Below are 15,474 nucleotides of genomic sequence, written 5' to 3'. Positions count from 1 at the left end.
CTGTATTCCATGAGATCTAACCTTGCTAATCAGTCTCCCATGGGGAACCTTGTCAAATGCCTTACAGAAGTCCATATAGATCACATCTACTGCTTTGCCCTCATCGATCTTCTTTGTTACTTCTTAAAAAAAACTCAATCAAGTTTGTGAGACATGACTTCCCACGCACAAAGTCATCTTGACTATCCCGAATCAGTTCTTGCCTTTCCAAATACATGTACATCCTGTCCCTCAAAAGAACTTCAACAAAACCTAAAACGTCTTATCAGGGGATCCAAATACTCCACACAATCATCACAGGAATTTCTAGACAACATCAAGACCATAAACATAGACATGGACGAAGCAAAGGTCTCATTCGATATGATGGCAATGGTCACTTCAGTTGACAGAACTCTAGTCAGAGAGACAATAGCCAATCTCCTGGACAAGCAGAACAGACAACACAATGAGGAACCTCTCAACAAGAACTGCATGCTGAATCTACTAGACCTGTGCTGGACGACACCCTTCACTTCACATTCAACAGCCAAATATATGAACAGATCAATGGAACAACGATGGGCTCAGCCATCTCTGGGCTTATAGCAGAAGCAGTGATGCAAAGATTGGAACAAACAACCCTCGCATAAATCCAACCCAAACTCTGGATCAGCTACATGGATGACACCTCTTTTGTTATCATTAAGCGAAGAGAAATTGAGCGCACACACCGCATATCAACACCGTGCTCACAGGGATCAGATTTACGAGAGAGGAGAAAACCAACAATCAACACCCATTCCTGGATGTGATGGTGGAAAGAACACAATGGTGAATGCACCACAAAAGTGTACGGAAAGCCCCACATGCTGACTAGCTCCTACACTACATCAGCAACCACCTGAACACATACAAGAGAAGCTGCACTAGGAGCCTGTTCAAAAGAGCTACAACACACTGCAGCACTCCCAATCTATGAAGAAGAAGAATGCCTCTACAGACTATTCGCTAAGAACGGATATCCATGCAACTTCATCCACCGATGCCTAACAGACAAACAGTGGACAAAACGTCTGCAAATCAACTTCCCAGCTCAGCGAACATACAACTGGCACCTGAGCTACCAATCTTTATGCAAATCTTGAATGGTTTCCATTTGAGATCTTGACAAATTCAGTATCCCCTTTGGACCCTTATCAGGCAGCTTTTATTTTGGGTAAAAGCGTACCATACAGAATGGTCTCCATGACTGGTTTTCCCTTTTCTCACTCTATGTGCCAGAAATTTATTGTCTGGCTCTTTACATTGTGCTGTTTGCCACCTGCATGGAAGATAATCTGATTCTTGGTGGGATGTTGGTGTGTGAAGCTGTAAGAGTTCTTGTTGTTTATTCACAGGATGTAGACATCTCTAGTTAGGCCAGCATTTATTGCCCATCTTTGTCTAGAGAGCAGTTAAAAATCAACCACATTACAGTGAGCCTCTCCAGGTAAGGGTGACAGATTTACTTCCCTCAGGGACATCAGTGAACTAGATGAGTTTTCCGACAATCACCAGTGGTTTCGTGGTCATCCAGATTCCTTATTGAATTAAAATTCCACCATCTACCATGACAGTATTTGAACATCTGTCCCCAGAACACTGGCTGAGTTTTTAATTAATTGTCTAGTGATAATACCACTAGACCATTGCCTGTCCTTGTATATCTTTTATTCTGCAGTGTGCTTCCCTTCAGCACCAAGTCCTTAACTGAGAGCTTGTGCAAAGGTGCTTTCTAAGTTTGTGTTTCATTTCCATCAGTTGGGGGTGTGTGTATTATGCAGGAACATGTACAAACAGGAATGGATGGGCCCCTCTCATTTGAACTGCACATTGCACAGTCTTTATTTTAAAATCCATTTTAGAGAAAATCTGGTTGTAAACATTTCCTTCCAGCTGTTGACTCTCTACCTTCCCCACTCTATCATACTCTCTTATTGAACACAGCCCAATTGCTCCCCGCCAATACCTGTAGCTGCTTTTTCATTTCCTCTTTCATTCCTCTTGCCCCATAACTGTCGGTCATTTCACAATTTCCCACATTTTCCTATTCTTCCTGATCCCATTGCTATGTCTAGTCTTATGTTTACACTACGCCTTATTCATTTCACCACCTGTTTTCCCTCTGCAATACGCCTCATTACCTCATTGAGTTCCCCATCCTTGATATGCAACTTCCCTTTTGCCGTTATCATTGTGACTCTTTCCTCTTCACCCGAATTAAATGTCTCTATTCCCCAAAAAGCACACAGTGCCCATGAGAACAGCCCCCTTTAAGTTCATTCCTTCCTGTTCCTTTACCTTGGCTCACTTTATTTTTTCTTTTGAATCCTCTTTTCATTTCAAACAATCTTGCTTATCCACAATATTCACAGGTCTGGCAGGTTCACCTCTGAGGCTAAAAACCTTTTAAATACAACAATCCAGACTGTTTGTCTCTGTCTGACTGAAACTTCTCAGGAGCTCATTGGTACAGAGATATTTTACCTGTTGTACTCTCCATTTGGTGCAAAAAACAAACCGCGTGGTTATGAAACAGCCAAGTAATAGAAAAGGTTTGTATTCAGGAGCTTGGAGGAGGAAGTCTACCCCGCCAGGTTCACACCACCTATTGTGTTTGTCAATATATATTCCGTTTTTATCTAAAGAGATTGCATCATGAACATAATTCTAGTTGGCTAGGGGTGTAATTGTGTATTCATGACATGTTCACGAATGCAAAGACATTCCATTACCATCAAGGTCAGGAAAGCCAACCTACATGAAAAGTTCAGAGGGCAGCAAACATTTACCCACTGGGAAACTGAATTTTTTTATTTGCTCATGAGATGTGGGCATCACAGACTAAGCCAGCATTTTGAAGGTGGTGTTCAGAAATAGTGCAGTGTATCTTGTAGGTGGTACACACTGTTGCTATTGTCCGTTGCTGGTGAAGAGACTGAATATAGAAGGTGATGCATGTGATGCCATTCAAGTGGGTCAATATGACCCAGATTGTGTCAGTGTTGTTGGAGCTGCACTTATCCAGGCATGTTGACAATATTGCATTACACTTTGAACTTGTGCCCTCCTTGGCAGTGAACAGATATTGGGAAGATTGAGGTGTGTTATGAGCTGCAGAATTCCCAGCTTTTGTTAATGCGATATTCATCAATAGTAATAGTAATACCATTGAATATCGAGGGATGACTGTTAAATATTCTCTTACTGGATTGGTCATTGTTTGGCACTTGTTTGAATGTTACTTACCACTTAATAGTTGATTTGCTGAATGTTGTTCAACTCTTGCTATGAGGCATCATGAATGTAACAGAACATTGCAATTGTCAGCAAGTACTTGCACTTCTGGGAAGGTCACTGATGGAGCAACTGAAAATGGTTAAATCCAGGACACTAGCCTGAGGAACTCCTTAGCTGCAGGACACTAGTGTAGATAGCTGAACCGCAAAGACCATAGCTGAAACCCCCACCCCCATTTCCACTGACTTCAGTTTTGCAAAGACTCCTTGATGCCATTCTTCAATTGCTGTAATGATGTCAAAGGCAGTCACTCCTAATTGTTCTGAAATTCTTTTCCCCATGTTTGGACTGAGTTTGTATTTAGGGCAGGAACTGAGTTACCCTGGTAACTCAATGTAACTCTGATGCTGGTGTCGCTGTTGTACTGGAAAAGCTTGGTTAAAGACACAGTTAGATTTGAAGCCCAAGTCTCCAGTATTATCGCTGGTGTTTTGTCAGGACCTGTAAGCTTTGCAGCATCCAGTGGGTTAATATTGCCTGGAGTGAATTAAATTATATCAAGACTGGCATATGAACACTAGGAACCTCTGGAGAAGGCTGAGATGGATCTACCACTCTGAAGATGGATGCAAATCTACCTCCTATTAATAATTCAATTGTCCACCAATGTTCATGACTGGATATGGCAGGACTATAGACGAGGGATCTGATCAGTCCATTGTGGGATTGTTCATCCCTGTCTGGTGCTGTTTTCACAGTTTGACATACAGGTCATTCTGTACTGTAACTTACGAAGTTGATACCACATGTATAGGTATGCCTGTAGTTGCTTCTGGCATGCCTTCCTGTTTTTTTTGAATGGGGATTGTTCTCCTAACTTGACGCTGCAGTGGGTGATGTACTGGGCCTGAGGTTACAGATTGTGGTTGAATACAAGTCTGTAGATGCTGTTAGCTGGCAATGCCTCATGGGTGGCCAGTTTTCAGTTTGCTCGATCGGTTTGAAATTTTCCCATTTACTTTGAGGGTTGTACCACACAAGCTAATTGGAAGTATCCTCATGGAGAAAAATGAGAATTGGTCTACACAAGAAATGTCGGAGTCACTTCTACCTAGTGGTAAATGCGACATGTACATTGGTGAGAATGAGCTTGAGTATATTATTCCCTCTTGGTTTTCTTGTCAACTGCTACAGAACCGGTCTAGCAGCTATGCCCTTCAAGACTCAACCAACCCAGTCAGTAGTTGACATTCCTGGCCCTCACCCAGAGTACAATATGTACTCCTCATCCTTCAACGCTTCCTCCAAATAGTGGTCAACATGGATGACTGATGGCTTTTAACCGAAATGTCGATTTTCCTGCTCCTCGGATGCTGCCTGACCAGCTGTGCTTTTCCAGCACCACACTCTCAACTCTAAGCTCCAGCATCTGCAGTCCTTACTTTCGTCTGCTGAGTTATCAGTCATGGGATGACAGTAAGTGACTATTTGGGAGTTTCTCTGCCCATGTTTGAACTGTTAACCTAAGTTATGAAGTCTGAAGTCAACACTGATTATTCTCAGAACAACTCCTTCCTGACTGCCATCACCTCTGATCGGTCTACTATACCAGTGGGACAGGACATAGCCATTGGTGATGTCTGAGACATAGTTATACTCCTGATGTGATAAATTACAGATAATATTAGGCTTGACTAACGTGTGGGACAGCTCTTTCAATTTTGGTACAAGGCTCAGATGTTAGTGAGGAAGATTTTTCAGCACCCAGGTTGATGCCAGATACTCCAATAAAAGTTTTATTTCTTTGTTTTGACTTTGTAACATTTTATTACAACATAGAAATGTTATTTTGCCCTTTTTGAGCCTACTCTTGCTGCAAACATAGAATGGACTTCCAGAGAAAGTGGTTAAGGCAGGTACAATAGCAACATGTAAAAAAAATTTGGGATAGATAAATAGATGGGAAGGGTTTAGAGGGATATGGACCAAATGTGGACGATTGGAACTAGTGGAGTGGGCACCATGGTCATAGTTTGGGCAGAAGGGCCTGTTTCCATGCTGTGTCTATGACTCTGCCATTCATTATGATTTATGGTGAATTCTCTGACTATGATCTTAAAATAATGCCATGTTTTCAATTTCTACCGAGATTCTTTGTCTTTAATATCTAAAAGTTTACCAGTTTATTTACTGACTTGGCTTTTGAAACCTTCTGTGATAAACAATTCCACAGGTTCACTACCCTTTGACATTTTTTCTTCATTTTCAGTCCGATATGGTTTACCCCATATCCTGAGGTTGTTCCCTGGTTCAAGAGTCCCCAGACTTATCAAAAGCCTTCTGAAAATCCAAATAGACCACATCCACAAGTTCTCCTTTATCTATACTCATTATAGTCTCAAAGATTCCAGTAGATTTGTTCAGCAGATTTCCCTTTCATTAACTTTTGATGGCTTTGCCCAATGCTGTTAATGATTTTCAAGTGTATCATGTCTTTTATGATACTCTAGATTTTTTCCTCAAAGTGGCTTGTTACGCCATTTGAGAAAGCAGTTAAGATTCAGCCATATTGCTGTGGGTCTAGATGACATGTAGACTAGACCAGGTAAAGATGGCAGATTTCCTTACCCGAAATATATTTGTGAACGCAGTAGTTACATTGTCACCATATAAGGCTAGTTTTTGGTAGTCCCGGGTTTTATTGAATTCAGTGTCACCGTCTACCATTTGAATCCCATATCTTCAGGGCATTTTAAAGCAAAATACTGTGGATGCAGGAAGACTGAAATAAAACCAAAAACTGCTGGAAAAACTCAATGGGACTGGCAGTCTCTGCTGAGAGACAAAGTTTTCTCAGTTCTGAAGACCATTCCTGTCAGACTCAACACATTAACTTTGTTTCTCTCTCCACAAGTGCTGTCCGACTACCTGGATTTCTCCATAGTTTTTTGTTTTTATCCCCAAATGATTAGCTTTGGCTCTGGATTAGTCTAAAGACATTTGTAGCCAAACCAATTTGCCACCCACCTAATTAAGTTCTCCTACTCATCTTCTATGCCCACCAGACCTTTTGAAAATATCTGGTAATGTCCTGCAACTAACTAATTGAGTAGGACTTTTCTTCTCAGTGTTGGTTTAAGCGACCAGACTCTGCTGTCTACATCTTGTCTTCAAACTAATTTTGATTTTGCAAGGTAAGAGATTAGTGAACATTCACCATATATTCTGTAATGATTATTTGGAAATAAATTATTTCCAACGATGAAATGCAAACCACAGGATAAATACTGAAACTGTCTAATGCAGATTGTCAATCCTCTATGTGACAGGAAGGTTCACATTTTGACTATAATAAGTTTGTAAATAGAATTATTTTGTTACTGATGTGGATGAGTTGATCCTTGCAGTTCTTTCTTGCTCTGCTATTGTGTCTGACCTGTTAACATAAAATGGTGTTTTGTTTAGTTCCCCAAACTAAACCACAGAACTTTCTTTGGTAAATTAGAAACTTGAAATCTGTTTCAGTACCTTCCATACGAGCAGTGATTTCAAGAAAATGCAGCAGAAATAAAAATTAACTTGTGATAAATTAAAGTAGAGCAAGATCACTGTTTGCACAATAGTGACTGCAGTTTTATGACATTACATTTTTTTTCATCTTATGCTACATTTACAAAATTGTTTTCTGTTTTGCTTACAGCCCAAATTAATTTTATCCAAGATGTAGGAAGGTTTCCTTTCAAGAGATACTCTACAAGGTATGTAGGAATTTCTCTCCCAGTATAACATCTTAGGTCTTTCTATTTACACGTAGTTCTCCTGTATTGTTGTAGTTGCATTCCAGCGAAACCTCGCTTAATAGAAAATTGCTTAATGTGGCCCATGGGAAAAGTGGGGTTATGGGCAGACCAGCAAAAAATATCACGCTCGCTCAAAAAACACCCAAAAGTTCTGGGTATAGGTTTGCTCGCTGAGCTGGAAGGTTCATTTCCAGATGTTTTGTCACCCGACTAGGTAACATCTTCAGTGGGCCTCAGGTGAAGCACTGTACATGATACCTGCTTACTATTTATATGTTTGGGTTTCTTTGGGTTGGTGATGCCATTTCCTGTTCTTTTTCTCCAGGCGTTGTAGATAGAGTTCCGGTTGGAATGCCATGCTTCTAGGAATTCTCATGCATGTGTCTGTTTGGCTTGTCCTAGGATGGGTGTGTTGTTCCAGTTGAAGTGGTGTCCTTCCTTATCTGTATCTGTATCTGTATCTGTATGTGAGGCTACTAGTGAGAGGGTCATGTCATTTTGTGGCTTGTTGATGTTCATGTATCCTGGTGGATAGTTTTCTGCCTGTTTGTCCAATGTAGTGTTTGTTACAGTCCTTGCACAGTATTTTATAAATGACATTAGTTTTGTTTGTTGCCTGTATCGGGTCTTTCAAGTTCATTAGCTGCTTTTTTGGCTAACCCACCAACACACTATAAAGCAGCAGCTAATGAACTTGAAAGACCCTATACAGACAACAAGTGAAACTAATGTCATTTACAAACTGCTGTGCAAGAACTGTGACAAACAGGCAGAAAACTATCCACCAGGATACATGAACATCAACAAGCCACAAAACATGACCCTCTCTCACTAGTATCCTTACATACAGATAAGGAAGGACACCACTTTGACTGGGACAACACATCCATCCTAGGACAAGCCAAACAAAATCACGCACGAGAATTCCTAGTAGCACGGCATTTCCAAATAGAACTCTAGAAACAAATGCATTGACTTTCACCCCATTTACCACCGTCCAAGGAAAAAGAACGGGAAATGACATCACCATAGGAAATGACATCACAAACTGAAGAAACCCAAGCATATAAATAGAAAGCAGGGATCATCAGCAGTGCTTTGTCCGGAGGCTAACTGATGATGATACCAGGTATGGTGACGAAACATCTGAAAATGAACCCAATGAACACAGTCCGCTGATTTTTCAGCAACAAACCCAAACAAACAGATAAAACACCATCCAGAAACCCTAGCCACTCTCCACTACCTCAAAGACATCTCAGAAATGACTGCCAGACTACTCAGACCCCTTGGCATCATGGTCACCCACCAAGACACTAAATCAGCAGCTCATGAACTTGAAAGACCCCGTACAGACAATGAGCAAAACTAACATCATTTACAAAATACCATGCAAGGAATGTAACAAACACACTACATTAGACAAACAGGCAGAAAACTAGCCATCAGGATACATGAATACCACCTCGCCACAAAAAGACATGACCCTCTCTCACTAGTATCCTCACATACAGATGAGGAAGGACTCCACTTCGACTGGGACAATGCATCCATCCTAGGACAAGCCAAACAAAGACATGCACGATAATTCCTAGAAGCATAGAGTTCCGATTGGAACGCCATCAACAAGCACATCGAGTTAGACCCCATCTACCACCCCGAGAACAGGAAGTGATTTCACAGGAAATGACATCACCAAAGCAAAGAAACCCAAACAAATAAATAGTAAGCAGGAATTTTCAGCATTGCTTTGCATGAGGTCCATTGAAGATATTATTAGTAGGGTGACAAAATGTCTGGAAATGAACCTTTTCAGCTCAGCAAGCACACCTACATCCAAAACCTCAACCTGAGCTACAAATCTTCTCAAAACACACTGAAAAGACTTCTCATGCGCAGAACGGCAAAAAGACTGGCACCAATGTTGCGCATGTGCAAACGCCTCATTCACAGAATGTTAAGGACACCAGCACATATACAAAATGACGCAGAGATATCAGCCTGCATACTGGTGCATGCACAGAACCAAGTGCACAAATCGATTCCCGCTGGAATCACGCTATTGCCAACAGAGGTAAGCATTCTCCAAAATACCATCCCCTAATTTTTCAGCGCTTGTTATAGCCAAATCACGCTGCTGAAACATACATTATCTGAGAAATACCTGAGTAGATTGCCTATTGTTCTCTACACTTTTATCTTTAGGGGGTTAAAACTGAATTACATAATTTTTATTGCTTGAGATAAATTAAGGAGGGGGGGAGGGTGCTGAAATATAGTTATTTGTGATGGTTTTAATTGCTCGTGAATAAGAACTTAAATTTGAGTTATGAAGATTATTTTGGGCCAGTCTGAAATTCCAGTTTGTTTCTCCTTTGCAAATGCTGGTTTAAAATGTACTTAAGTTCTGCAAGCACTGCAGAAAGGACAAAAAAGAGCAAATGTTTAACTGCTCTTATTACTAAATGTTTTCACCTATTGCATATATAATTTGTAATCATCAATATTCCTGGAACTGAAAATATTGTGTTCTGCTGTAATGTAAGAAAAAATTTAGCTAAAAATGTGAAAGCTATTGCAAATTCTCAAAGCTGCATTGGTATAAATTTTGAAGTAATAGTCTATGGACATTCTCCCAAAGTACAGAACAGATTTGACCTGACTTTTTCCTTATAGATTATAAGTTTTTAAGATTATATAAGTTGTTTGAAAGGCTCTTGAATAAAGCAGGCTCCTCTGTCTTGACTGCCAATGGAAAGCTGCAACAAATATAGAAAGCTGCTCTCCAAGTCGCTCAACCACACAGCAGCTGTTAAACTAAGTCAGTGGTGGACCTTGCAGAACTACTGGGATGCCTTTAATCCGTACTGCAGATCTTTGTGATGAAAAAAACAACAATGGCTCCATGAATGGAAAAATCTCCCTTAAATATTAGTCTAGGAATTAGAGACTGGTGGTCCTTAAATTAAAGATACATTGTTATGTATCTATGTATCATCCATCTAACATTAAAAAAAAGGTCTGTTAACACTGCTGAGAACAAATACTTTCACATCACACTTCATATTTGAAAGTTTCAATGTCTCCACCTGCTAACTGGAACCTACCACAAACTAGTTTAAGGTTTTGCTAAGTTAGGGTTCTGATATACATTACCTGTAGCAGTCTTAGCATTTATTTCAAAAATGCAGGGCAACTATGCTTTGTGATCTGAAATCTAATCTAAATTGAAACTCCGGTGAATTAATGTTGCATGATCCGAGTCCCTTAGAGTCCTAGAGATGTAAAAATTGGAAACAGACCCTTTTGTTCCGACTCGTCCAAGCTGACCAGATATTCTAAATAAATCTAGTCCCTTTTGCCAGCATTTTGGCCCATCTCCCTCTAAACCTTTCCTATTCATATACTCATCTTTTAAATGCTGTAATTTCACCAGCCTCCACTGCTTCCTCTAGCAGTTCATTCCACACATTCACCACCCTCTGCGTGAAAAAGTTGCCCCTTGGGTGCCTTGTTAAATCTTTCCCCTCTCTCCTTAAACCTAGGCCCTCTAGTTTTGGACTCACCACCCGGGGGAAAATACCTTGCCTATTTACCCTATCCATGTCCCTCATGATTTTATAAACTTCAGTAAGGTCACCCCTCAGCCAATGACACTCTGGGGAAAACAGCCCCAGCCTATTTAGTCTCTCCCTATAGCTCAAAACCTTCAACCCTGGCAACATCCTTAAATCTTTTCTGAACCTTTTTACGTTTTGCAACATTCTTCCCACAGCAAATAGCCTCACTGTTTCTTGGCTGCAATGTAAATGTAGTTTGCAACTTTGCATTCTCCTATCCTTGTGAAAACTATTTTTCAGTTAGCTTACTGTGAAGAACACCACAGGAAATTTGTTCTCTAGTTTTAAAAGGGGGAGTTAAAGATCAAAAAATTACTTGGGTTCATATCTTGGAAGATCTGTATTAAGCAGAAGAGTGTTGTATTTGTATTGTGCAATTGGACTGTTTCAGATTAAAGGAATGGTAGATATAATCATTTGAAGCTGACAGTGAGGCACCAGAAAGTTAGGGGTCCATTTTATTTTTATGCTTGACAGCAACTGGATCAATGCTGAAGAGATGTTTTCAGTGGGTGCAAGCTACCAGTTGAACTTTGTTAATTGCCGTGTTGCATGAATTGTAATCTTTTACTTAATTTACGACTTGAAGTTTTTAGTGCTAAGAGTTCACTTTATATTTGCATTAGCAATGGCTCATTGTGTAAGACTTCAACATTTACAATGTGTCACTATTCAATGGTTGCAACATTCATGAAATGCTGTCACTTAACATTTTTCTTTTGGATTTTTTTTCAGGTTAACTTTGGAAACTTTAACGGATAAGGATCCAGGTATTCTGGAGCTAGAAAATGAAGACTACTCTACCCAGTCTCCATCATTAACACATGATCAGGCAACAGCAACATCAGAGACACAGACATTGTGTTCAACCAGCAATGCAAGTCAATCTGGTGCAGGAGATCTACCAAGTAGCCAACCACAACCGACCATAATGCAATCCTTTCAAAAAGAAGATGAAGAATTAATGATAGAGGAATACGATAGTGACTAACATAGCTGTTTTGGTCTAAGTTAAGTCTATAAATATTTATTTTTTTAGATTTATTCAATCTGGTTAAGTATCGGATCCAAACAAATTCCATTAATGAAAGTGTTTCTGGAACCACGGTAACTAGGAGCAGTTTTTGAAAATCTGTACAAGTGAAATAATGTTTGTCTGAGCACATAGAATTGTGGAATTATTGGAAAATATTCCATATCTCCATTGTCAAGCAAACTAAGACCTGCATGTTTTCAGAAAACTCAATGGAACCATTTACTTCCATTATTGTACCAAAGGAATCTATTTGTTATGCAAACTGTGTACAGAAATTGATTTCACCTTTGCTAAATATTCACACATATGTAAAATCCTTTCTCTTAATTGCATCTTCATTAATGTTTGACACAAATCTTTAGCCTTCATTTTACTGAGCCTGTTTACCAACAGTGCTTTCTATCAAAAGTTTAGAGACTGTATTTCGAAAAAAAAGTCTAGAAATGAGGATGAAGTTCCTGAATCAAAATATAAATTATATTTATACTTGACAATGTTTTTGATAAACAAGAGGCCGTAAACTCCTTGTACAGCAATCTGAGCCTAATAACATTGAATTATTTATGTTGAAATATGATGTATACTTCACCATTTTTATTATTTGGTTGTAGAATTCACACCATTAGCAGTTCATGGTCCATGACTTTGCTCCATTTTATTAATACATTAAACCTTTTATTGAACACAGCAATATTTGGTTTACAATATTTTCAGTTGTTTGTAGGAAACAATTCTAAATGCCTTTATTGTCAATCACATTTTGTAATTAAGTCCAATTATTGTTAGTATTTTAAAATGGAATTGTTAGAATTTGCTAACTTCATTCACCTTTTCCCCACATTTTTATGATCACAAAGTGAGCTACATCACAATGCATGTTATTATTGTGAATCTTCACGTGTATTGATGTGACATTACTAAGTTGACTTACTTTGACATTCCATCGGGAATCAAAATGTGAATGATCCTATTTTATGATTTATCAAAACAACGGACAACCGAGGAACTAACGTAGTCTGCTGAAGAACTAAAATATCATGTGATGCATGTTTAAACATTCATGAGTTTGGAGTAAGAAGATAGAACTAAAATCTTTCATGCACAGCATAATTGCTGTGGAATTCAGCGCTAGAAAACACTATTGAGGTAGACAGTATAAATATGTTCACAATGTAATTAGTTGCTTTCCAGAGAACCGTTATAAACCAATGACAAGGGGAATAAATGGCTGGTCTTTTATTTCACATTTTCTACCAACTTTCCCTTTTTTTTTTTCCCTACACGTCCCCAGCGTCTATACATTTTAATTCCATATTTATCCAAATATTGTAAAAAAATAAAATAAAATTTAGTTTTGAATCTTAGAGAACAGAAACAAACTGTATGGCTTATCTAATGCATCGAGGAGTATGAAAGACCGAATCAAATACTTCAACTTCCCTGCCTTTTCTTTATAACCCAGCAATTTTCTTTGCTTCAAGTATTTATTCACTAGCTTTTTGAAAATCACAATTGCATCTGCTGCTTCCACCCTTTTGTGGACTGCATTCCAAATCATCATATCACTAATCTTAAAAGAAAATTCTCTTTGCCCCACTTATTTTAAACCTGTGAGACTGTGACCTACCATACTTCTGTCATTGAAACAGTTTATCATCTTTATTAAGTGCTTCAATTTTTAACACCTCTGTTGAATCTTAACTCAAGAAATCAATCTCAGTTGTCTAGTTTCTCCAGGTAGCTGAAGTTCCTTATCTCCCACTACTATTCTAGTAAATTTCTCCACATCCTTGATGCAAATTTGTGTGTGCCTGGAATTGAATAAAATATTTCTGCTTAGGCCTGACCAGTGGTTTTTCATGGTCGAGCATAATCTCATGCCTGCATTTATGAAGCCCAATATCTCATGATTTTTTAAAAACATTTTAAAAACTTGTCTTGCTGTCTATACAGTCTATATGCAATTTCCTAGGTCACACTATTCCTGAACCCGTTGAAAATTTACTACTTACTTTGCTGTGAAGAATGAGGAGGGGAAACAAAGTGTTTTGTTGTAACACTTCATTGCATTAAATTTTTATCTGCCATGAATGTGCATTTTACTGATCTATGTCCTGCTGAAGTGTAATTATCCTCGCTGTTCCTTACTTTCTGATATTTGTATCATCTACAAACTTTGAAATTATGCTGCATGGTTAGTTTGTGTGAGCTTAGCAACTGAGTTGCTCACTTAGAAAAAGTTTTGAAACTTTAAAGATTGCCAGTTTAAGATTGTCAGGGAATTCCCTAATGGACTCGACCTGTAAGCCTCTCTTGGTTCGTCCTGGAGATCATACTCCATAGTAGTCTAGAATATAAAACTTACAGCCAGTTTAGTTTAAATTATTACCTTTTATCTACCAAGGGCATCAATGTTACAACTCCACATAGATACTTACAAGCCAGGCTTTTAGCTAAGGTTTTAAAACCATGAGCAGAGTAGCAACGCCAGCTCTTACTCCCAAGAGTTTTCTCCGGCTACTCTCTTTTTTGTCTTTTAGTGTTTAGGGCTGTAAATTTATTGTAGCTCAAAGACCAGCAAACTAGTCTATCATACAGCTCTGTAGGTAATACCCATATTGGCTTCATACAATTAATAACATTATTACACCTTGGTTAGCATCTATGATGACAATATATGGATAGACTTCATGTCTCATACACAACATGAACACAGTAACTCTCTGTATTACTGCAAACAAACTACCTTTATATCAAAATTGGTACTGAGATTACAAAAAAATACCACATGTCCTTAAGTTTGTAGAGGAAGAGAAACTAATTGACAGGTCTGAGTATGTGTGACTAATTAAGCTACACGCACTTCAAAGTGGGAAACCGTGATCAAGTCAGGCCAAATGCCTTAGCTAGATAAGCTCCCTTTTAATAGTACATCACAACATGAGACTAGACTAAACTATGTAGAAAAGGTCATGAGGTAACCTCACTCAGCTAATATGCCCAGTACCATAGTCGTATAAAATGGCTTTTTTTAAAAAAAATCTTAGATTCCCAAAATGCAAATTAAATTGATAACATTCCTGGATCTTGAGCTCTGGGAACAACACACACAATCAATCCATGACAAACAAGTATATGCTCAACTCAGACCACAAAGAGTTAACCTTTCCACCAGCTTCTGTCCCCTCTCTGTCAGCTAGTGTCCTTTGAGCCCTTAGCTCAATGAATGTAATTTACAGAAGAATGTTCTGTCTGTCTCTCCTATATGAACATCTTCCAACTTTCTTACTATCTCAGTTTCAGCTTTGTGTTTTCCTAGCTAGTAAGGGTGATGAGACATTCACATTCCAGAACAGTCAAGATTAGGGAGCTGAGCTTCATAAATTCAAATCTGGTCAGTATGGTATACATGAAAATTGTTCTAATATGTACATATTCCACTCAGCTTATTAAAGTACAAGTTCTTTTCCTATTGAGTATGAGTTTTGTTAACAGTCTTTAATATAAACCAGAAACTCAGTTATCCAACTGTAAATTATGCGCAGTTTTCATCCCTCAGGGTCAAAAGGAAGTACTACCACACATTCCACAAGTGAACAAATGTTATCACCTTATTTACACCCATCCATCGACACTAAGAAAGATATCCTTAATTCTTCTGAACAAATAGGAATGTTTGCTTCGTATAGCGAAAGCTATAATAGATACTTAGATCTTTTTCATTTTAGCATGGTTTGTAGTTTGCTCATGTTTAATT

At 38.7% G+C, this 15,474-nt stretch overlaps 1 protein-coding gene across 1 annotated transcript in view; it reads left to right on the top strand.

Moving 5' to 3' along the window:
• The window catches only part of rad17 (RAD17 checkpoint clamp loader component), a 62,384-nt gene extending 47,191 nt beyond the window's left edge, over nucleotides 1–15,193 (top strand). The window contains exons 16-17 of the mRNA XM_072582131.1: nucleotides 6,962–7,019; nucleotides 11,417–15,193. Coding sequence (XP_072438232.1) covers nucleotides 6,962–7,019; nucleotides 11,417–11,672 — 314 coding nt within the window. The 3' untranslated portion in view covers nucleotides 11,673–15,193. The remainder of the gene's footprint in view (nucleotides 1–6,961; nucleotides 7,020–11,416) is intronic.
• The last annotated feature ends 281 nt before the right edge of the window (nucleotides 15,194–15,474 follow it).

The sequence above is a fragment of the Chiloscyllium punctatum genome, chromosome 2 (assembly GCF_047496795.1).
Source record: "Chiloscyllium punctatum isolate Juve2018m chromosome 2, sChiPun1.3, whole genome shotgun sequence".
In the NCBI taxonomy this organism is placed as follows: Eukaryota; Metazoa; Chordata; class Chondrichthyes; order Orectolobiformes; family Hemiscylliidae; genus Chiloscyllium; species Chiloscyllium punctatum.
The sequence above is the reverse complement of the archived record's forward strand: the minus strand, read 5'-3'. Positions and strand labels throughout refer to the sequence as shown.